This window comes from Pogona vitticeps, chromosome 3, assembly GCF_051106095.1.
Source record: "Pogona vitticeps strain Pit_001003342236 chromosome 3, PviZW2.1, whole genome shotgun sequence".
Lineage (NCBI taxonomy): Eukaryota > Metazoa > Chordata > Lepidosauria > Squamata > Agamidae > Pogona > Pogona vitticeps.
The window spans coordinates 87,198,271-87,223,304 of NC_135785.1; the positions used below are offsets into that span (position 1 = coordinate 87,198,271).

The window sequence follows — 25,034 nt, forward strand, 5'->3', positions numbered from 1 at the left end:
GTAATACTGAGATGGTTCCTCTCCTAAAGGTATTTGTAGACTGGAATAGAAGGTCCAACCTATTACTGAAGCTGTGCAAGTAAGTCACTCACTCACTCACTCACTCACTCACTCACTCACTCACTCACTCACTCACTCACTCACTCACTCACTCACTCTGCCCCATTAGTGCATGACACTGTTCTGGGCAATGCACATATAAAAACCTGTACAGAAAAATGAAATCACAAAATTAAACATAAGCAAACAACAAACAAGAAAAAAATAGACAAACCCGAATCATGTGGTATGTTATTAAACTGATAAGCACAGGTAGGTAAGCTGCTATATTCTGAATGCACTTCTTTTCAGCCATCCCAGGAGCAGCTTTGGATTTTACCTGTTTGAATGAAAGGAGGAAGTTGACTCCATACTAAGCCAGTGTTTGAGGTTGGTAAGGACTGGATTAGGGTAAACAAACTCAAGTTTAACTCAGGTAAAGCAGAGGTGCTTCTGGTCAGTCAAAGTTCAGACCAGGAAACAGAGAAGGATGAAATATTTTATATACATACAGAAAGGGAGGGTTTAGGTCTTACTAATTCCCATCCCCCACCCCAAGATCATAATAGAGTAAGAAACTCACTATAAAGGGATAGTTTACATTCGGCATGTTGAACTAGACTATCTAGTATGACAGGCCACATTGTGTGAAGCACTCTCTTCAAAACAGAAAACATCTCAACGTTTATAATTATGAATAATGCAGGAAGTTAATTCCAATATAATATATTCACTTCTCTTCCCTCTGCAAGGACCCCCCACTGTGACATTAAGAAAAATAACTAAGGAAAATGATGCTATCTGCCCAGGAAGTAATAGTTCAATTTCATAGAACATTAGGGAATCTATTGTAATTTCCTCATAAATGCAGCTTATTTGGTTAACATTTCAAAGCAGGAATGCGCTGTACTCTGCTCACTACATTGTTTTGTGTGCACCTCTTTTTTTTAACAATATAATTTTTTTCCACCAATCCTTCAATGAGTCTGATTCCTTGGCCTGAATTAATACTTTCCTCTCCAGAAGTGATCAGAAGGTATTATTTAATTAAATAAATAAGTCACCCTCAGAGTACAAATGTATGAATATCATTGAATTCTTATGGGATGACTCTTCCTGAGTGGCATGATACAAAATCAATAAAAGAACTCTGGAGGTGCAGGCAATGCATGAGAGGAGAGTTAGAGGAAACAGGCCTTGCTCTTTGCTTCAGTAGTGATAGAGATGAAGGTACCTCTGTTTCTCTCTCATCATGAATGGATGGATGGATGGATGGATGGATGGATGGATGGATGGATGGATGGATATGCATATAAAGTAACCCCCCCTCCACAGAGTCACTTTTCACTGATTCACTTATCCATGGTCTGAAAACTTTAAAAATATTAAAAGAAAAAAAAAACCAAAAAAATCCACATGATTTTTATTACCAAAATGGGCCGCAGGAGGGAGCCAGAGACCATGCTATGTATACTTGCGAGTGAAGAATCAATAGAAGCGATGGCAAACCTTTTTGAGCCCGAGTGCCCAAACTGCAACATAAAACCATCTTATTTATTTCAAAGTGCAAACACTGCAATAAAACTTGAATACTGAGGCACTATAACTACCTCTGAGGCAAAAATGGTGAAACTGAGGTTGTCTTACTTGGGCACATCTTGAAAAGACAGGATTCTCTGGAAAAGACATTAATGCTGGGAAAGGTGGAAGGCAACAGGAAAAGAGGAAGACCCAACACGAGATGAACAGACTCCTTAAAGAAAACCACAGGCTTGAGTTTACAAGAGCTGAGCAGGGCAATTGAGGACAAGACATTTTTGGAGATTGCTCATTCATAGGGTCACTATAAGTCACAGACAATCTGACAGCACACAAGAGTAACAAAAAGATCTTACAATACTATTACAGTTTTCCTTAGGACACAACACCTCCTCAGCTTCTTGGTAATCCATTTATTGAATTTAGTGTGAAACTGGAAATTAGAGTGTAAGCTTCTGTAAGTACGTTTACACTCTAAAAGACTTTTGTTTGACTCCATATGTTGGTCTGTTCGTTCACTTATTTATTTCATTACTAAAACACCCATTAACCGAAGCTTTGGGCAGCTTGCAAGAGTTGAACAGAGCAGTCAAGGATAGGACATTAACAAAGCTTTGATTCCATTTTGACAGGGCTTGAGGTGGGGAAAAAGGAGGGGAAAAAGAGAAAGAATTGTTTTCCTCTGCTTGCAGTTCTGTCCCCCTACCCAAAATCTGCTTGCCGGAGGTGGGGGATGGAGGAGCAGCCATTGCCAGTGAAAAATGGACCGTGGAAGAGGGTGGCAGGCAGAGCATATCAAGGGTCCCCAACTCCACTTGCGCCTTTCTTGCCATTCACTAATGGCTGCAGAAAATGGAGCCAGGACAAGGAGAAGGATGGTTATGAGTGCTTGGTCTACAGAGAGTTTAGAACTCTCCTCGGAACTGGAGATGCAATGCCTCAAGCTCTTCTGGAGCAGCTCCGTCTCATGTCTGCCATGGAGAGCCCAGTGGTGGCAGAAAAACCAAGACGGGGTCAGTGTTATCGTGAGATTACATTAGCCACTAGCATTATAGCTTGCGTACCCACAGAGAGGGCAGCTGGCATGCGTGCCATAGGTTCGCCACTGCTGATCTATAGCATAGTCTCTGGCACCATCTAGTGACCAGTTCTAGTAATAGATGTGAAAATATTTTTCCTGGTTTTTATCTCTATTTTATCGCTATTATCCACAGTTTTCAGTATCCACAGGAAAGCTTGGAACCAATTCCCAATGGATATGGAGGTCCTACTGTACATACATATATACATGCAGATTTGCTGTGGTTACATGTTGTAAAGGCACACCTGGCTTATAGTGACCCTCACATGGTTTTCAAGACATGTGAGATATTTAAGGGGTGATTTTATCAGTGCTATTTCCCAGTAGGTTTTCATATCTAAGCAGAGATTTGAACCAAGTTCTACTGAGTCCTAATCCATCACTCTATCCACTGCACCAGGAGGCTCCACACTTTTCATTATGAGGGCCACATAATATATGTTATACATTTTTGAGGGCTGAAAAAAAACCACAACCTAACAGTTTTATAATGAATGAATGACAGCAGGGGTGGGGGATCGCTTCTATCAGGCTTCACTCCGTTTCCTATGCCTGAGCAGGAGATGGTGTGTGGCAATTCAGGGAAAGTAGGATGCTTTCTCTGCATCTGCATTAGCACTACAATACTTTGCCTGCTTCAGTAAACTTAAATGGAGGGGAAGGGGCGAATTCAATTCAGACGATTATCATATCTACTATTGTGGGCAAGAATCCTGTAGAAGAAATGGAGTGGCCCTCATAGTCAACAAAAGAGTGGGAAAAGCTGTACTGGGATACAATCTCAAAAATGATAGAATGATTTAAATACGAATCCAAGGCAGACCTTTCAACATCACAGTAATCCAAGTTTATTCACTAACCACTGATGCTAAAGAGGCTGAAATTGACCAGTTCTATGAAGATTTACAACGCCTTCTAGAACGGACACCAAAGAAAGACATTCTTCTCATTATAGAAGACTGGAATGCTAAAATAGGGAGTCAAGAGATAAAAAGAACAACAGGAAAGTTTGACCTTAGAGTTCAAAACGAAGCAGGGCAAAGGCTAATAGAGTTTTGTCAAGAGAACAAGCTGGTCATGATAAACACTCTTTTCCAAGAACACAAATGGCAACTCTACACATGGAAATCACCAGATGGGCAATATCAAAATCAGATTGATTATATTCTCTGCAGCCAAAGATGGAGAAGCTCTATACAGTCTGCAGAACCAAGACGTGGAGCCGATTGTGGCTCTGATCATCAGCTTCCTATAGCAAAACGCAAGCTTAAACTGAAGAATATAGGAAAAACCACTGGGCTACTCATGTATAATCTAAACCAAATCCCTTATGAATACACAGTGGAAGTGAAGAACAGGTTTAAGGAATTAGATTTGGTGGACAGAGTGCCTGAAGAACCTTGGATAGAGGCTCGTAACATTTTACAGGAGGCAGCAACAAAAACCATCCCAAAGAAAAGGAAATGCAAGAAAGCAAAGTGGCTGTCCAGCGAGGTCTTACAAATAGCAGAGAAGAGAAGGGAAACAAAATGCAAGGGAGATAGGGAAAGTTACAGAAAATTGAATACAGACTTCCAAAGAATAGCAAGGAGAGACGAGAAGGCCTTCTTATATGAACAATGCAAAGAAATAGAGGAATATAATAGAGAAGGAAAAACCAGAGATCCGTTCAAGAAAATTGGAGATGTTAAAGGAACATTTTGTGCAAAGATGGAAATTATAAAGGACAAAAATGGTAGGGACCATACAGAAGCAGAAGTCATCAAGAAGAGGTGGCAAGAATACACAGAGGAAATATACCAGAAAGATATGGGTGTCCTGGACAACCCAGATAGTGTGGTTGCTGATCTAGAGCCAGACATCCTGGAGAGTGAAGTCAAGTGGGCCTTAGAAAGCACGGCTAACAACAAGGCCAGTGGAGGTTATGGCATTCCAGTTGAACTATTTAAAATCTTAAAAAATTATGCTGTTAAGGTGCTACACTCAATATGCCAGCAAGGTTGGAAAACTCAGCAGTGGCCAGAGGATTGGAAAAGATCAGTCTACATCCAAATGCCCAAAGAAGGACAGTGCCAAAGAATGCTCCAACTACCATACAATTGCACTCATTTCACATGTTAGCAAGGTTATGTTCAAAATCCTATGAGGTAGGCTTCAGCAGTATGTGGACCGAGAACTCCCAGAAGTACAAGCTGGATTTCGAGGGGCAGAGGAACTAGAGACCAAATTGCTAACATGCGCTGGATTATGGAGAAAGCCAGAGAGTTCCAGAAAAACATCTACTTCTGTTTCATTGACTACACAAAAGCCTTTGACTGTGTGGACCACAGCAAACTATGGCAAATTCTTAAAGAAACGGGAGTGCCTGACCACCTTGTCTATCTCCTGAGAAATCTATACGTGGGACAGGAAGCAACAGTTAGAACCGGATATGGAACAACTGATTGGTTCAAAATTCGGAAAGGAGTACGACAAGGCTGTATATTGTCTCCCGGCTTATTTAACTTATATGCAGAATACATCATGCAAAAGGCCGGACTGGGGGAATCCCAAACCGGAATTAAGATTGCAGGAAGAAATATCAACAATCTCAGATATGCAGATGATACCACTCTGATGGCAGAAAGTGAGGAGGAATTAAAGAACCTCTTAATGAGAGTGAAAGAGGAGAGTGCCAAAAATGGTCTGAAACCTAACATCAAAAAAACTAAGATCATGGCCACTGGTCCCATTCCTAGCAAACAGAAGGGGAAGATATGGAGGCAGTGACAGATTTTACTTTCTTGGGTTCCATGATCACTGCAGATGGTGACAGCAGCCACGAAGACGCTGCTTCTTGGGAGGAAAGCGATGAGAAACCTCGACAGCATCTTAAAAAGCAGAGACATCACCTTGCTGACAAAGGTCCACCTAGTTAAAGCTATGGTTTTTCCTGTAGTGATGTATGGACACGAGAACTGGACCATAAAGCTGACCACTGAAGAATTGATGCTTTTGAATTGTGGTGCTGGAGTAGACTCTTGAGAGTCCCCTGGACTGCAAGGAGAACAAACCTATCCATTCTAAAGGAAATCAACCCTGAGTGTTCACTGGAAGGACAGATCCTGAAGCTGAGGCTCTAATACTTTGGTCATCTCATGAGAAGAGAAGACTCCCTGGAAAAGACCCTGATGTTAGGAAAGTGTGCAGGCAAGAGGAGAAGGAGATGACAGAGGATGAGATGGATGGACAGTGTCACCAAAGCTACTAACATGAATTTGACCCAACTCCGGGAGGCAGTGGAAGACAGGAGGTCCTGGCGTGCTCTGGTCGTTAAGTCGGGCATGACTTAACGACTAAGCAACTGTGCCTGCTTAGCCACAGTCCTAAATGCTCTGTCTCTCCCTTTCCTCTCTCTCCTCTCTCTCTCATGCATGTGTACCTGCTTTTTTTAATCAAGCATGACCACACTTTTTCTCTTTTGCCTGTTCTGTCTCTCACACATGCTTTTTTCAGAAGAAAGTGTGAGACAATAGAGGCAGTGGGCAGCACTACATGGACATGCTGATAGTAATGGTAGGGACCTAACTTGGCCACAGCCAGTTACATCAGCAGCCATACACCAGTAACATCCCTGCACAATATTACTCCTTAGTTACATTGGATATAGCCAACACTAACAGTCCTTTACTACATACATGCACAATGCTGCCCATGCCATTGACCTGGTTTGGTCTGTGTATACATCATGAGCTATGAGGTTATTTCATTAGCACCAAACAGCAAGGAACTTATCATTTTTTATACAGGACTCAATGGCCCTACTGCAACTTGGAGCTGCACAGAATTAGGCTCCAGTCAACATTTGCTTCCTTCTCTCAAAAAAGGCCTGATGGTTGTAAGGCCTTGGGCAGGTAGGGAGTATATTACCAGTGTCATGCTTCAGCCCTTTTACCATGGTGTGCCCAGTATTAGAACACACTTGGTAGTCTTCTGGAGAAGCAGTCTTTGATTTTAGCTCAGATGATACTGGATCCCCAGTGCCTCCATTATAGAAGCCTACTTTTTTCTGCTTCTCAGAGGCTAAGATCTGAATGCTAGTGGCTTCACTGTCTTATAGCACAATGCACCACTCAGGTGCTATTGGCACCAATTTGCTTTGGGACAGCATGCTAAACTGTTTGGGTGGAAAGAGATTTCTAGGGTGGAATGCCAACTAGAGTCGTAGCTTTCAAGCAGCAAGAATTCCAAATTCAACAAAATGTTGTACCTAGAGCTCTGCTTCAGTTATGTGTTCTTTTCCACCAATACAAAGGGCTGCTTAGGGAATTGTGCAAGCCACATTGATGCCTCCTGATAATGTCCTAGTTGTAAATATCAAATATGACTGTTGAAAGCATTTCAGATTTATGGATCAAAATATTTTACTGTACTACACAAGAGGAGTCAATAGCTGTAAGACAAGTATTTTGATATGGATGAACATCACTGTCAGTTGCACACATTTGAACTCTCAAATCTTTCTGCTTCACAGCGGACCTCTAAAAAGAAAAAGAAAGAGAATTCATTCAGAAATTGGCTTTGGGGGGTGGTGGAATCCCAATGATAAAATTAAAAGAACAGTAGGGAATCTGGTAGAACTCGTTTCCACTGTATGGAGTTAAAAGGAGTTGAGATGCACCCACAACACTTTTAGATTTGTCCTTTCTAGTTTTTAGTCTTTTCATCTTCTTTGCAGTCTCCCATTCGCAGTAGGAGGCCCTTGTAAGCAACTGCCTTCAAGGATTCCCGCTGTGAGATCTTTCACTTCATAGGTTATTAACACTTTCTACTAGTTCCTAATATGCAACAAGATATATATAGATGTAGCCTAGAGTTTCTCAGAGTATTTGCTATACTAGTATCCTTTTGTTTTGATTCTGCATTCTCCTGCTCTAGGCTATGATCCTTTTCAGTTTTAAGATATTCAGGAGAGGCCCTTCTCTCCATTCTGTTGCCTGCAGAGTCATGCTTGGTGAGGAAGCAAGAGAGGACCTTCTTGGTGCATGTGCCCAGGTTTTATAGTTCATCCCCAAGGAAACCTAATAAAATCTCCTCTATTGATTAGGAGAAGGCTCCCCCTTAATTTTTTTCAGGCAGTCTTTTGACCTCTAACCTAGGTTGCTGCTGAAGTGGGTTCCCACTGGATAAATGCTCATGGTGTGTTTTTCCAGTGTCTTAACAGTACTATGATATTAATCCACCTGCTGATCCCAGCTAGAGTAAACTAGTTAAATTCATTGCTGAATGGTAAGTTAACGCTTGTGTGAAGCCCATTCAGTAGCTCTGATTTAATTGGCCCTTATTACTGGATTTAGGGCATGGTACTTTAATTTAGGGGTTAAAGTGCGGTATAGTGGATAGAGTAGTGGACTAGGACTCAGGAGAGCCATGGAAACTCACTGGGGATCGTGGAACTGGTGGAACCAATCCTTCAATATCTCCGCGAAGGCTTTCACGGCCGGGATCTAATGGTTGTTCTGGGTTTTTCGGGCTCCTTGGCCGTGTTCTGAAGGTTGTTCTTCCTGACGTTTCTCCAGTCTCTGTGGCCGGCATCTTCAGAGGACAGCAACCTGTACTCTGGTCAGGTTGTTGTCCTCTGAAGATGCTGGCCACAGAGACTGGCGAAACGTCAGGAAGAACAACCTTCAGAACACGGCCAAAGAGCCTGAAAAACCCAGAACAACCTTAAATATCTCGCTTACCTTCAAAAGCTCTATTAGGATTACTGCAAGACAACACATAACATACACAATATTTTTACTTGAATTTTTGCAGAGTTTGCCTTTTTACTTCCCAGGGACAGTTTGCATTCATCATTTGAAATCATCTCAAGGACATCTGGCACAGACATCTGCCATGAATTTTTGGGACTCTTATTTACATTTTTCCCCTTAACTATCCATAAAATATTGGTGTGTAAGCCTGAAGAAGTGGCCTTTATCCTTGGAAGCTTGCTGTTTTTATTTTTATTTTTAGTGGTTTAATAAAAGTATCGCCTACTCTTGCATTTGTGTAAGTACGGCATGTTGTACTTGTAACAAATATTTTCAGATGAAGGTAGTGATCATGTATATCTTACATATATCACTGCCCTACACTTTTTGGGGTGCAGCCACACCAGATGGAAGTTTTTTTATCAATCTCAAAAAGTTTCATAAAGACGTTTCTTGTTTTTCCAGAATTTACTATCAGATGGCAATTCTGATTTCAGCAAATTAAAAGATTTTAAAATTACAGTGACATAAAAGATAGAGATAAGGTGGAGCAGTGACATGTTATATTTCATTATCTAAGTAAAGGAATAAGTTGCTTTTTGTTATCTAGGATGATGCGCTGACAGCAGACAGACAGAACACAAAATGAATTTGAAAGATGCTTTTCGCTGCCCTAAAATGACATGACTGTACCCTACAGAATGCCGAAACTGCCTCAAACAAAAGATACTATTATGTAAGATACCATTAATGGCTGCACACAGAACCACCAGAAAGGTCTCGACACAGCCATGGACATCAGCCAGAGGTGCTTACAAACTGAAGGAAAATCTTATTCTCACCAGGTAAAAACATAGGCTACTATGTCTCTGTGTTGCTTCTCCCGCCCCCCCCCCCCCGGCCCAGAGCCAAAAAGGAACTTTGTGTTTCAGAAGCAGGCAATGTGAGTGTGTGGGGAAAGGCAATCACAGAGAAAGCAGCACGCCTTTTGGTCTGAAGAGCAGGGTACAAACCACCCAGATGATGTTTGCAACCTGAATCTGAAATCATCCCTCCAAACAGACTTGACAGAGACAGCTACCATAAATTTTTGAACTTTTATCTACAATGTTTCTGCATTGTCCATGAAGTGGTGGTGCCTAGCTTGATCAAGTGGAATCTTTTCCATGAAAACTTGTGATTTGTTTGAATTTTTCAGTGTGGTCCAATAAAAGGTATCATCCATTCTTTAGGACCACACAACCTTTTCCTAATCCAAACAAAAGAGATTCAAGCAATGTTATCTTGCCGAAAATAAATGTTTTCTCTCTCTTTTTTTATCACTTTATGCTAACTGTTCCCATCCCACAATTTTTTTTTAAAAAAAATAGAATCAGATTTACTTCTATCTAGTAGAAAAATTGACATGCACCAGATGAAGGCACAGTTAATGCATCTTTCCACCAGGGAAACAAAAAAGCTCTGTATCAGCTGTTATTCCCTCATGACATTCACCACACAAAACAAAAACATTCTGTCATATCTGAACTTGCTCTAAATAGATCTACTTCCTTTGTGTTTATTCAGAAGAGAGTCCTTCTCTTTAGTATATGTGTGTTTAGGCCTGAAGCCTTAATCTTCATGAAGAGTGAACAGTAGATATGGGATTGTTGGATTTTTTTTTTAACTGGAACTACCAGATTGGAGCAGGAATTCCGCCAGCTGAGATTTTGGTACCTTTACCCCCCAAAAATCGAAGTTCTTAGAGAGGTTTCAGGATATATGCCTATTCTTTGCCAATGCTGTGTCTGCAGCAACAGCCATTAAAGCATGGAGGACATGAGTAGAGCTTTCTAAAGCTCCATGGCAACTGAAAAACATTAGGGGAGTGATGTTTTTTTCTGTTTTCTTTTTTTAAGGCAAATTTTACAGAGCCTTAAGAACCAAATGACTACTGCCTACTAATCCAGGAAGAGAGGTATCAAGAGTAGTTTGCAGGCTTTACCACTGTTGCCTGAAAGAAGAACTGAACGTTCCCAATGCCTGCTTCTTACCTTACTGGAACATTCTTTTGCCCTGACTTTTCTTGTTTCAGAGCTTATCTTGAGAAGAGTTCTACTGAGAGTGGGAAGGAAAGCTGGTGTGTGTGGAATGGGTTTAGTACCTTCTGCCCATGTGCCCCATTTTTATTGTTACCACCAACCCCCTGCTTCATACATGTGTGGGGTGTACAAGTAGTTTTAAAGAAACGAGTCAACCACCATCAGACTTGGTGTGAACTTCAGTCACAGCTTAAATGTCTCCAACAGCTACAAAGTAGATATTCTTGAACAGCTTTAAATAAAAATCAAATGTCACAGAAGACTGAAAAGACCCATGAATCTAGACAATAGATGGGAAACTAGACATCTATATCCTTTAGCTTTCTCCAGCAAAAGAATAATAGTACCAGAAAACTCCTATGTATCCCCAAAGAACACAAGCTGAGGTTCAGCCATTCTTTACTAAATTTCATTTTATATTCTCACAATTCAGATGTGATTTTTTTTGCCACATGGAAGTTTCATGGAAATAAGTTTAATTTGCATTTCTGCAGCAAGCCAAATAACAAAACTGAAATATAAAACACAGATTTTTCAACCAACAAGAAGGCAGAATTTTATATTTGAAAGCTGCTGGAAAAATCTATTGGATAATCTGGCAGTTTTAATGAATTTAGCCATTATGGTCAACTTCCCTATGAGCAGACGTGAGATTAGCCTACCCTGATTTGCCCAACAAATGCATTGGCTTCCTCTTCTTGGACTGTAAGGTTCTTAGGTAGAAAAGGATCAAAGATAGGCCCATTATCATTTACATCTGTTACAACCACGTTGACTGTAGCAGTTGATGTCTGTAGGAAAAAGAATAAATGAAAATAATGATTAATCCAGAGTTTTTACTCCATATTTCTGTCATGTTAATGGTGGGACTGGGATTAAAGGTATATTTGTATTCCTGGATAAACTCAGTTCTCAAATGTTCTTTGAGACCTTTGGGTAGTGTGGGCGGCATATAAATAAATAAATAAATAAATAAATAAATAAATAAATAAATAAATAAATAAATGAATGAATGAATGAATGAATGAATGAATGAATGAATGAATGAATGAATGAATGAATGAATGATGCTCACATTATCTATCCTTTCTTTTGAAAAATATTTTGTAGAACTCCTGGCTTCTTAGCAAATCATATCACTCATCTAGCAATCTAGAACAGAAGAAAATTTATGAACCTGTTTTATACCAATTCAGGGAACTAAATGTGCATAGCCTTTGAATAATAGTCCCTACTTAATCCCCCCCCTCAAAAAAAAATATACAAATTCCTGCTAACAGTGGGTCTTTATGTGTATATACATGTACAGGCATCCATAAACCCTAGGCCAGTGGTTTCCAAACTTCTTCCACTTGTGGCTCCTCTGAGTGGTAGAGGCAACGGTGGCAGAGCAGGAAGAGCAGCAAGGGTGTAGGGTGGAGCAAGAAACAAAGAAGCACAAAGGAGCTAAAGCTGGAGCTGGAAGAGTAGCACCAGTACCCCTGCTGGCTTGGTAAAGAAAACAAAGAAAAGCTTCTGTGTTGCTTCTGGCTAGTTTTGTGGTGCACCAGGGAGCTGCAGGGCACTGCAAGGGGCATGGAGCACTACAACACCCACCTTGGGAAACTCAGACCTAAGCATTTCATAGGAGCCATGAAGACTGAGCAGACTGCAAGCAGTACAAATGGTTACGATCCAATATGCAGGGATTTAATAATGGCCAGAATTGATGATTCACACATCCTTAAGTCAAATCATGTACAGTATATTGCAGCAGTGAATCCCTGCTAGTTCATGCCTTTAGCCCAGGGGTGGGCAATTAATTTCTATAGGGGGGTCACATGAAAAATCTGAACTGTGTTTGGGGGCCAAACCAACTTTACTTAAAAATAAAATGAAACAGTGATGTGATGATTGTTTTTATTTTAAACGTATTAATCTTCACAAATACTAAAGAGATTTTTGTGGTATGTTAAAGATAAGCAACTGATCAACTTTAGACAAAAAGCTATAAATGGTTTTGATGTTCAAAACTGTCTGCGGGCCGGACAGGAGTGGCTTGCGGGCCGTATGTGGCCCTCGGGCCACACTTTGCCCAGGTCTGCTTTAGCCTAATCAAGAATGTTAACAGCTCCTTCTTAATTAGCAGTAACCTGCTTATGCAACTATGTGATTTCACTTAACTTAGCAATAGGATTTCAGCTAGAAAATAAGAATACTGTGAATATACGTTTTCAGCCTAAGAGAAGCAAATGTGACATGTGAATTGGATGTAAGAAGCATGGCTGAAGAACAGGCATTTTCTGATGAATTATGCATGCTAATTCAACTTGCAATTAAAGCCCATTGTTTATTTTCTGGATGAAAAATGACCAAATAAAAGGAAGCTAATTTGCAACTTACATAGCTGCAGAAACCTAGTTGTGGAAAAGGCAAACATCTTTTACCTCTTAAAGAAGCTTTGCTTCTAATTATGAATCTGGCATATTTTATAATGCAGTAAGTTTTAAAATCTAATTTTTTTCAGTATTACAGTCTTATTTTTTTACAAATTCAAATCAGTGAACATATATAAAAAAAGAAATAAATGGGAAAGGTGCTTCAGTTATTTATGAAGTTTTCCAAGACATTGGCTGAAATCCTGTTGTTTAGTGTGGTCAGTTGCAACAAGAGTAGGCCTACCGAATCAATGGAACATATAGAGTTGACTCACTAAATATTCACCGATTCAGTGGGTCTATTGCACTTGCAATTTACTATGCTAAGCAACAGAATTTCAGCCAATATATAATTTCCTATAAATACTGTCATGAGCAGAGCTTGGAATTTTAGGACTAAGAATTTATTTGCTAATATCAGATATTAGAAATTGGAAAATTAATTATTGGTATTAACATTTAACATTTGAAAAATTTAACTAATGGAATTAATATTATTAACATGTTAATTAAATTGTTGGTTGGGGGAGTGGGATTGATTGATTGATTGATTGATTGATTGATTGATTGATTGATTGATTGATTGATTGATTGATTGATTGATTGATTGATTGATTGGACTTATATACCGCCCCATTGCACTACAAGCACTCTCCGGGCGGTTTACAATTTAATTATACAGGCTACACATTTTACCGACCTCGGAAGGATGGAAGGCTGAGTCAACCTTGAGCTGGCTACCTGGGATTTGAACCCCAGGTCATGAGCACAGTTTTAGCTGCAGTACAGCGTTTTAACCACTGCGCCACGAGGAATTGAAATTGGAATTGGCTGCAGGCAGTTTCTCGACTGGCTTTTCAAACAAGATGAAGATTTAAAAACAAATATAAGTGATGTATCACATCAGCAATGGTCTATTACAGTCTTTTTCTTTCTTTCTTTCTTTCTTTCTTTTAAAATATCACTTCTCCTTACCCTCCACCAAGAAGCAGAGGAAGTGTTCAATATCTGATGTCCTGAAGTGGATCAATTATCAAGCCACTGCACAATATCAGAGATTCTAACCAGAAGAAGCCTTGAAAGTCCTTTTCCAGCAATCACACATGCTGGAAACAGATCAAACAAAGAGTGATCCTCCCCACACCAAAAAAAAAAAAAAAAAAAAGTAGAAGCCCCTGATAGGGACTCAGAAAGGTCTGTATAGGACCACTCTGAGGGTGGGTTTGTTTGCTCCAGCAAAGGCATTGTCTGATTGCTGTCTTTAGAATTTCAGTTTGATCCTGATGGGTCTATGCAGCCAAATCAAGGTTGACTCAGCTTTCTATCCTTCTGAGGCTGGTAAAATGAGTTATCTTGTTGCAAGGCAAAGCTTTGTTTGCATAATTATGGTGTAATCTGCCCAGAGAGTGCTCTAGCACTATAGGGTGGCATATAAGTAGAAACAACAACAACAACAACAATTGACATGCTCTAGTTGTCAGCAGATTGGCCTCACTCAGGGGGAAATTAATGTTTCTTCCAGGGAGGGCACTGGAATTTTTACTGAGACTGAAGTGTGTTACATATTAACTACAACCTGAAATACTTTAGAACTCCAACTGGAGGTCAGATAACCATTTACAACTCACACCACTTTTATTATAATGTGTAAGAGTTAAAAGTATGAGAAATTTGCCAGGAAAAGGAGGCTCAAATTTGAGTGACAATAAGGCATTCATTCTTCCCTCTATTTTACAGATCATTTATTTCATCATTTTGTGTTAGGGTTTATATACAGAGAAACATTAGATTAGACAAAGCAGGCCTAAAGGCTGGGTTTAGGTCGAAAGGTGATGATTTTGCAGTGAAGGACTGTGATGTGAAGCATCAGACGAGGCTTTCTCTGTTACCCACTGCTATAGTCACCCTATAGCTATGACTGACGGAAGATTTACAGTACAGTGGTGCCTCCACTTACGACCATAATCCGTTCCAGAAGATGGACGTAACTCTAAATGGTCATGAGTTGAAGCACCATTTCCCATAGGAATGTATTGAAATGCAATTAATCCATTCCAGCCAAAGAAAATAATTACAACCCCCCCCGCAAGACTCATTGGAAACACCGGTCGGGGGGGGGGAGAAAAGAAATCAAGCATGCAAGACCCATTGAAAATGCACAGAAAACAAATGGAGCAGATCGGAAATGCACAGAGAACACAGGGGGCAGGTCAGAAATGCAAAGAAAACAAAGGAAAAAGCAAGGGAAGCATGCAGGACCCATCAGGAATGGGGAACCCCCCCAAAAGCAACTAAACCCCCAGGAACCATCAGAAATGGGGAGAAAGCCAAAAAGCAAACAAACCCCCACAAGGCCATCGGAAATGGGGAACCCCCCAAAAGCAACCAAACCCCCAAGATCCATAGGAAATGGGGTAAAAAAAGCCAAAAAACAAACAAATCCCCTAGACCCATCGGAAATGGGGAACCCCCACAAAAACAACCAAACCCCCAAGACCTATCGGAAATGGGGAAAAAACAAAAAAATAAACAAACCCCCAAGACCCATCAGAAATGCGAAAAAACACTCCAAAAAGCGACAAATAACTCCAATACCCATCAGAAATGGGGGAACAAAAAAACAACCCCCCCAAGACTCCATCACAGCACAGAAATATAAACCCCCCAGCTCAAAACCACGCTGCGAAACCACCCACAACAGTTTTTAAAAAGCAGAAAATAGCACCTTACCTTACCAGGAAGCCCAAAGCTTCCCTGCAAACACACACACACACACACACACTCAGAAGGCAGTCCCAAGCCGCCTCCTCTGATGCACACTCTCTAACTGCTGTGGCAAAAGATCTACAAAGAAGCAGCTTCATTGCCACCTACAGTGAGAAATATGAATTTCCCGCCTTTTTCCCTGCCTTTTTTCTGTTTGTAAGTGGAAGTTCCAGGCGCAAGTAGAAGCAAAATTTTGCGGCGGAGCTGGTCGTAACTCAAAATGGTCATAAGTAGGGACATTCGTAAGTCGAGGAATCACTGTATATGTTATCTCCAGAAGAAGCAAAAAGGAGAGTCTCCCTCCTCTTGTTTTTTGGCCACCTTCTTATTATAGTGATGACTTCAAATGCTGTAATTCTACCTTTCAGTCCTACCATCTTTAAATCAGTGGTTCTTAACCTTTGTTACTTGGATGTTTTTGAACTACAACTCCCAGAAACCCAAGCCAGCACAGTTGGTGGTGAAGGCTTCTGGGAGTTGCAGTCCAAAACTCCTGAGTACCCAAGGTTAAGAACCAGTGTTCTAAATCAGTGGTTCTTAACCTTGGGTTACCCAGGTGTTTTTTGGACTGCAACTCCCGGAAGCCTTCACCACCAGTTGTGCTGGCTGGGGTTTCTGGGAGTTGCAGTTCAAAAACACCTGAGTAACCCAAGGTTAAGAACCACTGTTCTAAATGACTGAAGTCTCTGTGCCTTTACTCAAGTGAAGAATGGCAATTATTGGGTGCCTCAAGGGGCAAACAAGTAAGTGAAGTGACTAGGAACCAGGAAATCTAGCTTCCTGTAACTTGAGCCCATTATTATATGCCCTGCACTCTGGGATAATCGAGAGCAGAATCTGCTCCTCCTCTGTATGACAATCTTGCAAGTATTTGAAAAGTGTTGTCATGCCCATTTCTTTCAGTCTTTCATCACTGAGCTTGGTTGCAAGTCCCCTGATCATCCTTGCTGCCCTCAACCTTGTTCCAGTTTGTCAGCAGCCTTCTTAAAGTGTGCTATCCAGAATTGGATGTAGAACTCAAGATGAGGCCTAACCAGTGCTGAATAAAGGGAAACTAGTACTTCATGTGATTAAATTCTGTTAATGCAGCCTATTGGGATTTCTTATAGAATCTTTTGTGGCTAAAATTTGTTGAAATTGTTTACAACTGTTTGGGTAACAATACGACAGAATGTCTGCAATGCAGGTCTAATTTTGTGTGTATTCTGCCATCTTTGTGACTGTAGAGGAGAAAAGGATTCTGTCCTGGTGCAAAAGAGTTGAAATCCAGCTGTAAGCTGGATCATCATAACATGTCCCTTTACAACTTTACTTGCTAATTTCCATATTTAGCAGCTGAAAGAAGGCACCACAAATCTGCTAGAAAAGCAACACTGATTTCACATCTCCCCCCCATTAATATCTAACCATCCACTATGACTTTATTTTGTAAAGAAATATGGGGCAAGAGCAGCATTTTTCAACATTATCCTGCTTCGCTGATGGGAAATTTTCTGTTTTATCACACATCTGTTTTTCTTTATTGTTGATCTCTCTCTCTCTCTCTCTCTCTCTCTCTCTGCGTGTGTGTGTGTGTGTGTGTCTATCTATTGTTTCTGTTTCACTCCTTGTCACTCCCACCACCGTGCTTGACTGTAGAGTACACTTGTCTTTGTACTCCTCACCTGGTTGCCACCACACACGCTTGACACCATCTGAACCAAACAAATTTATCTTGGTCTCATCAGATCACAGGACATGGTTCCAGAAATCCATGTCTGCTTGTCTGTAGCAAACCGTATGAGAGTCAGAGGTTTTGGGAACTCCCTCTCTTTTGGGGGGGTGACTCTCACCACAAAGAATTCAGTTCGCAGTCTGGGGGTCCATCTTGACCCGGCACTTACCATGGAGACCCAAGTAGCATCCATGGTTTGGTCTGCCCATTTACCTCTTCGATGGATCACCCAGCAGCCTCCCTATAGAGACACGGGGGTGCTCACCACACTGGTCCATGCGCTCGTAGTCTCAAGAATAGACTACTGTGACACTCACCATGTGGGGCTTCCCTTGAGACTGATGCGGAAGCTCCAAATGGTCCAGAACATGGCGGTCAGGCTATTAATAGGGGTGAAAAGATTTCACCATATTTTCCCCACGTTGGCCACCTTACACTGGCTACCTATTGATCGATTCCGCATTAATTTCAAGCTGCTTACCATTATATACATTGCCCTTAATGGCTTAGGACCTCAATACCTGGCAAGGCGCCTTCTTCCGCCCAGTTCTACCCATATCACTCTCTCCAGTCAGGCCGAGCGGCTGAGGGGCCTAATGCCAAGAGAGGCCCGGTGGGAAAAATCTAGAAATTGGGCCTTCTCGGCAGTGGCCCCTCACCTATGGAACAACTTACCTGTAGAGAGCCACCTGGCTCCCTTGCTGTGGGCCTTCAAGACTAGCTTGAAGATATGGCTATACAGGTAGGTTTTCCCTACAGCCATTACCTAGCCTACCCTCCTTTTCCTCCCCCCCCAACTCTTTCTTCTTTTTCTTTTTTTTTCCCTTTCCCCATCTTGGATTTGTGATTAATCTGGATTTTACCTCAGTTTATTTTTTATCTTATATGTAAACTGCCCAGAGTAAACATGTTCTAGATGGGCGGTATATAAATCTAATAAAATAAATAAATAAAAATAAATAAATAATACACACAGAGAGGGAAGTGACATTTTCGGTTTGCCATCAGCTGCCCAGTTTTCCCAAGCAGCCCCACCAATTTTTCCTGCCTTTTCTCTGCCCATTTTAAACTTTGTACCACAAAAGGCTGCCTGGGGCGGAAAAGTGGGGATGAATAAGGTAAGGAAAGGAAGTTTGCACACACACAGCCCAGGCAAATGGTAAGACAGAGAGGTTGCTTGCCAAGGAGGGAAATAACCCACAGCAGGAGTAAGGAGTGGCTATGAGAGAAGGACTAGCTGTGTTCTCCCCTTCCCCTCAGACACCGTCCTTCCCTCCCTCCTTCCCCTCCCTCCTTCCCCTCCCTCCTTCCCCTGGCTGCAACTCTTGTTGCTGCTGTCACCTCTCCTACCATCTCCACCAGTTACACAATGGGGCAATTTGCAGTGACTGAGAGGTTTGTTTGTTTGTTTGTTTGTTTATATACCGCCAATCTAGAACGTGTCTACTCTGGAAGGTTCACATATGCATAGAGATGGGAATACTTGGGGGGGGAATGGGAAAATGGGGGGGGGGGGAAACAGTTTCCATTTCTTTCCAAAGCTGCTATCCCCCACATGAAAATTGGGGGGAAAATGGAGTGTGGAAAATATGTTCTTTTACAATGATAAATAATGTGTCTATGACATGGTATTCAAACTATATAACATGAATACCTTAATGGAAGACCTCTGAGACTTTTTGGATTCAAGTTCTCTATGTAGAAATGATTGAAATAAATTGAGATTCACATGTGTGCTTAAATAACCTTATGATAGAAGAGTGTTTTACTTCACTTTCCAACGCACTTCCCTGGCAAAATAATCTGTGGTTTCTTTTATGTCATAGGGACTCTGTCAAGGAAAATTTCCAGGCCTGAGCAGAACAAAGTGTATTAATGAGCAGCCATGATGAACAGGTGTGTGGTAATGCTGAGTCATGATGACTCATGAGTGCTGATTCATGCATGATGTAATGTCTAATGTGATTGGCCACAGGCAGTTGTGCATAAGTATATATGTGAACCTGTACAGTAGATGTATCTTCCTATTCTGTGATTAACACTATCCTGTCATGCTGCCAGACTGCACTCCTGTATATATCCTGTAGACACAAGATCTACAGAAAACCCACCCACACAGACTGTTACCTACACAAAAAACTCCAACCACCACCCACAGGAAAAAAGAGGCATAATCAAAACACTGGTAGACCGAGCAAATTGGAACTGTGAAGCTCAGTTTCTCAGCACTGAACTCAACCATCTGAATTGGGCCCTACAGGCAAATGGCTACTCCAAAAATGAAATCACAAGAGCCATCAAACCAAGAAAACAACACCAAACTAAAGAAGAAAAACAGCCTCCCACAAATAAAGTATTTTTGCCATACATCGAAGGGGTCACGGACCGCATGGGGAAACTTTTGAAAAAACACAACCTACAAACAGTATTCAAGTCCACCACAAAAATACAACAAATGTTACGGTCAGCAAAGGACAGAAGGGACCCCCTCACCACTGCAGGAGTATACCGGATACCTTGCAATTGTGGCCAGGTATATATTGGAACCACAAAACGAAGCATCCACACCAGAATCAAAGAACATGAGAGACACTGCAGACTAAAACAACTAGAAAAATCTGCAGTAGCTGAACATGCCCTAAAACAAACTGGACATGAAATTCTATTTCAAAATACTGAAATACTGGACAACACCAGCAATCATTACGTCAGACTGCACAGGGAAGCCATTGAAATCCACAACACCAGCAGAACTTCAACAAAAAAGAGGAAAGTGTGAAGTTCAACAAAACTTAGCTCCTAGCTCTCAAAAATACAGCGTGCAAAAGGTCAACGAACTCTACCCAGCCACAAGGACAGGGGATCACTACACACAAAAGACCAGCTAATGACATCCATCAACCACAGCGAGAGATAATCTCTTCTCCTTAGCACAACAATACACCCACAACAAGACACACTAATCACCCATCTACAGAAAAAGACAAAAGCCTGTCTTACAGCCATAAATACTGCACTCCCATGCCAACTACAAAAGAGCACAGAGTGCTGTCCTCTGAAGATGCCGGCCACAGAGACTGGCGAAACGTTAGGAAGAACAACCTTCAGAACACAGCCAAAGAGCCCGAAAAACCCACAACAAGCTATCCTGTAAATTGTTCGGAGAATCTGCCTGTGTGTGCAATTTATTTGGACCGCATGGACTGGACATTACTCTGCTGATTCTACTGGATTTCCGCAATTTGTCGCTAACATACTCTTTATTTAAAACATTTTTTTAAAAAGGCACGCCCCATTCAACCATGATTCTTATCATCAGTGGAACCAAGCTTGTAGCTGTGGATCAACAACACTAATGTCTTCTACATCAATTTTTCTACCTGAATCACATTCTTATCAGTCAGGGGAGATCCTTCTGCATAAGCCCACTTCCTCTTTTATGTTTGACACTATATCTCTGTTTCCATCCCAATGTTCATTAGGATACCACTGAATTTATGCAGTGCACCTTTTGAGAAGGGTGGAAGTATGGATTCCCTTCTAGAATCTAGCTACTGTTAGTTGTGCATAATTAGACAGTGTCATTGTATTTTATCAACCGTCTTGTTCATTTCCATCTACGTATGTATTCAGATGGAGAATGGAACTCATAAACAGAGTAAGATGTTCATTAAGAGCCAGAAAACAATGCACTGCCAGAAAGAGAAGATTCTGAACTGTGAGATGTACCTTTGAAACCCACATCTTACTAAAGAAAAACTCTATGTATTCCTTTCTACTTTACATATTAGAGTCAGAGGCTCAAAATAGAGTGCGGTAATTAGAAACAAAGATGCAAATGTGACCTTTCCACCAAAAAGGTATAGCTACAGTGGCAGTTTGCTAAGCAAGTGATGCAGGAATTCTCATTCTGCAGCTCATTACATTCTTGCTGATGTCCCAATAAATGCAAGTCCTATGAATTATGCTTTTTTCTACTCACAAAACATTTTGTTTGAAACTAAATAAAGGTAGAAGAACTAAAATGAAACTAAAAGGGTATAAGAACTAAACTTTCTAATATATAGAAAGTTGTGCTTCAGGCGAGATATCGTTCTGGGGAAATTTGTAAATCAGGTACAGTATAAGACAACAGGTATGGCATATTTACTGCTGTCTTTTTGGCGTAATGTTTTCTTTCACAGAGTAGTGCTTGCTCATGAAATCATCAAATAAACATGCAAAGTCTACAATGGCATTTAAAGTAAATTCAATAAATAGTAGTAGGTTTGAATCCACTCTACTTTTCATGTCTTTCTCAATAACATCTAAAAGCCGCACTGAGGTGATTCCCTTACTAAGACTCCCATAAAGTCAAAATGCAAGTTTTCAAGAATAATGCCTCTTTATCAGACAAGACAATAAAAGTAAGGGGAGAAGAAATGAGAGTGATAGCAGTGAAATCTGACTCTCAAGTCCTTGGTATCTGCATTAGGCATGTTAATGTTCAGAATTCATGATGACACCCCCTGAAGTCTGCAGGAATTCCCTCAGGCTGTCTTCTTCAAGCATTAATCAAGAACTTAAAGTCCTGAAATTCATTATCTTCAAATTTTGAAGGTAATGAATTTAGACTCTGGAAGGGGAAATGGGTGAGTAGAGCTAAACTCTATGTGAATTGCAAAGTGCTATGGGTGTAGTAGTCACTGTTCTTTAGGCTATGCACAGAAAGCCTCTCAAAAAACTTCCAGATCCATAATGCCTTCTACCTTGGCTTCACCCCATCTCCCCTATGATCTCCAATAGATAAATATGGTGGCCAGTCTGAATTCATTAGCTTCAGAACTTGAAAATGCCTGGCAGGACTTTGATTTCTTGATTAAATGCCGCACGTCTGGCTGGGAAAAACTTCTGCAGAAATCTGGGGCTGTAGTCCACAAATTCCAAAAAATCTATGTGTAGTCCAGATACTGTTTCAGCATATAATGGAGAATGGATGCTGCAGACAAAGAAATGGGTCTGAGCAGCAGTTTGTTAGATTTCATCCAAGCTAACCCATAGACTCTCTAAAAAGTGAAAAGTATACATTTTCTCCATTTAAAACAGTGTCAATTCCCACTGTGAAATCAAACCTGCATCCATCCTATGTAGGTGCAAAGGGAAGATGCCAAAAGGAAACTCACCTCTCCCTTCTATCTCTCCTCTGCCCCAATATCTTCCTAAATGAAAAGATAGTATTTTGGAAATTGTTTGCACCTTTTTGGTTGGCTTAATAAAGATATCATCTCAGCATGGATTTTGAAATTTACTTTTATGTTAATACATTCATCTCTACTTTTGCCAATAAAATCCACAGTCCTGTGTTATTCCAGCTCTATCATATCAATATCTTATCCTAAAGAAAAATACTTTGCAGTAGGCGCGCACAAGAGGCTTGATGACAAGGGGTGGGAGGATTAAGATCCTGAGTCTGGATTTAAGAATCATTAGTTAAAGAACATTTCACAAATAAATTTTGAAATGTCAGACAAAAGAATTTAGTAATTGTAACCAAGGAGGGGTTATCAGACTTCATTCATTCATATGTGCAGACAACCATGTATTGTGATCTAATAATAGTACACCAAGTGGATTTTTTGATGGTCTTCATTGTTACTGGGGGCTACATGCAACTCACCTTACACTGAAGAAGAAGCATTTCTTTGCACAGGGAAGAGCAGGTAAATAAAAAAAAGACTTCCTTGGATTTCCTAGATCATCTTGTACCCAGTCTGACCTTCCTTCAATTCGACTGATAGTCTTAGGGATATTGATGTCATTTTCCTTCCTTCGATTTGTCCTTTTGAACTTTCTCCGGGAGTTTTCAAAAGTGACAACAGCTCTCTACCTTTACTTAGCTAGAACTTGGATTACTATTATTTTTGCTGTCTCAATTCTTCAGCTTTTTTATTTTCCTAGAACACAGTGTGGCTGTGATTTCTTTCCAAAGGGGGAAATGTTCTCTGCTAATCATCCCAATTTTCAGGGGCTAAATCCTCTAGTTAACTTAGCTGCTTCTTATTGCTGCTTGTTCTCCTAACACTCATCACAGCTCTAACACAATGGAAAAGGTTCCCTGCTATTTCCTAGACAAACATACAGCTGCTAGGAATCAAGTGTAGATAAAGTGGTGCCCATGTCCCCATGAACAAGCCCTCCTACTTCAAAGCCGCCTAGAGTGTTCGCGATGAACAGATAGGCGGGGTATAAATGGAATAAATAAAATAAATAAAGAAAGTTCATTTGTTGTTGGGGTGGCTATGAAGGACTGATAAAGGCATTAGAAAGACAAGATGCCTGTTTCGGTCCCATGCTTGTTTTATTCATTTACCTTACAAAGACTTGGTATACACAATGTATAAATTGGCATGGTTACACTTTAAATCTCCATATACCCACCATGCTATATCAGGTGTGGCTAGGTGATATTCCTAGATATTGAAGAGAATTGGGGTGGCCATTTCTAGTGGCATGGCCCTGTAATACATAACAAATATTTCCGTCTGATAACCCCTCTTTATGCATTCTTGTAAATGAACCAGGCACATGAAGTCTATTGAAAAGTATGTTGTTGATTTATCAAAAATACCGAAAGCAAAAGTGATGGCAACTCATCATCTATAAATGTTTCAGTTATTTCATTTTAGCACTATAAAGCTACTGAAACCTGATATTATAAGCAACAACTCTATTTTTATTCATTTACTCTGGTGATTGAAGTTATAGACTCCATTTAAAGGCTAAAATGGGACTGCCATGATCCAGAGGATAAACTGACAACATTTAAGGGAGATGTAATATTGAGGAATAAATGAAAGATTCCCCCAAAGTAATAGAAAATATCACCTTCTTGTCACCAGTAATCTGACTGTATTCTATGGCTACTGATAAGAAATATCAAGGAATAATAAAACAAAGCCTTCTCCTGTTTCAGAAACTAAACTAATTTATAAGCATATGCTTTACATCCTACTAAGTGGATGAAAACATTTGATATGGTTTTCCTTTAGGTTTGTCACAAAACAGTTCAAAATGATTTCCCTAGTGTCAGAAAGAGGGGAAAAATGAAGCAACTTCATATTTAACATGTGCAAGTTCTCAATAGAGTTTCTGGAGAAGGATTTATACAGGCTAGTACAAGCGACTCAGGATATCTAGTTGAACGATGCCTAGAGTGGTCGTTCGACTAGATAGGCGGTGTGTGTATGTATGTATGTATGTATGTATGTATGTATGTATGTATGTATGTATGTATGTATGTATGTATGTATGTATGTATGTATGTATGTATGTATGTATGTATGTATGTATGAATAAACAAACAAACAAACAAACAAACAAACAAACAAACAAATAAATAAATAAATAAATAAATAAATAAATAAATAAATAAATAAATAAATAAGATTCCACACAGTGCAGGGAAGGATGTTCAAAATCCTCACACAGAAATGATGTTAAAGTGAATGAGCATTGACCTGGTCTCAGTGAGTTGGAACAGTTATACAATGCTCTCCTAGGATGTCCCTCACAGTGTATATTCTCTGTACTGGCCATACTAGGACACTGGTATGTCACAAGATTTGACACAAAGTACTACAATCTAAGGCACATGGTGGTGCTGCAGTTAAACCGCAGAAGCCT

General features: G+C 40.4%; 1 protein-coding gene across 8 annotated transcripts in view; it reads right to left on the reverse strand.

The window, feature by feature from the left end:
• The window catches only part of PCDH15 (protocadherin related 15), a 979,840-nt gene that overhangs the window by 186,533 nt on the left and 768,273 nt on the right, over window positions 1–25,034 (reverse strand). For all 8 annotated transcript variants that reach the window (XM_072995260.2, XM_072995261.2, XM_072995259.2 and 5 more), the window contains one exon: window positions 11,138–11,266. In XM_072995260.2, coding sequence (XP_072851361.2) covers window positions 11,138–11,266 — 129 coding nt within the window. The remainder of the gene's footprint in view (window positions 1–11,137; window positions 11,267–25,034) is intronic.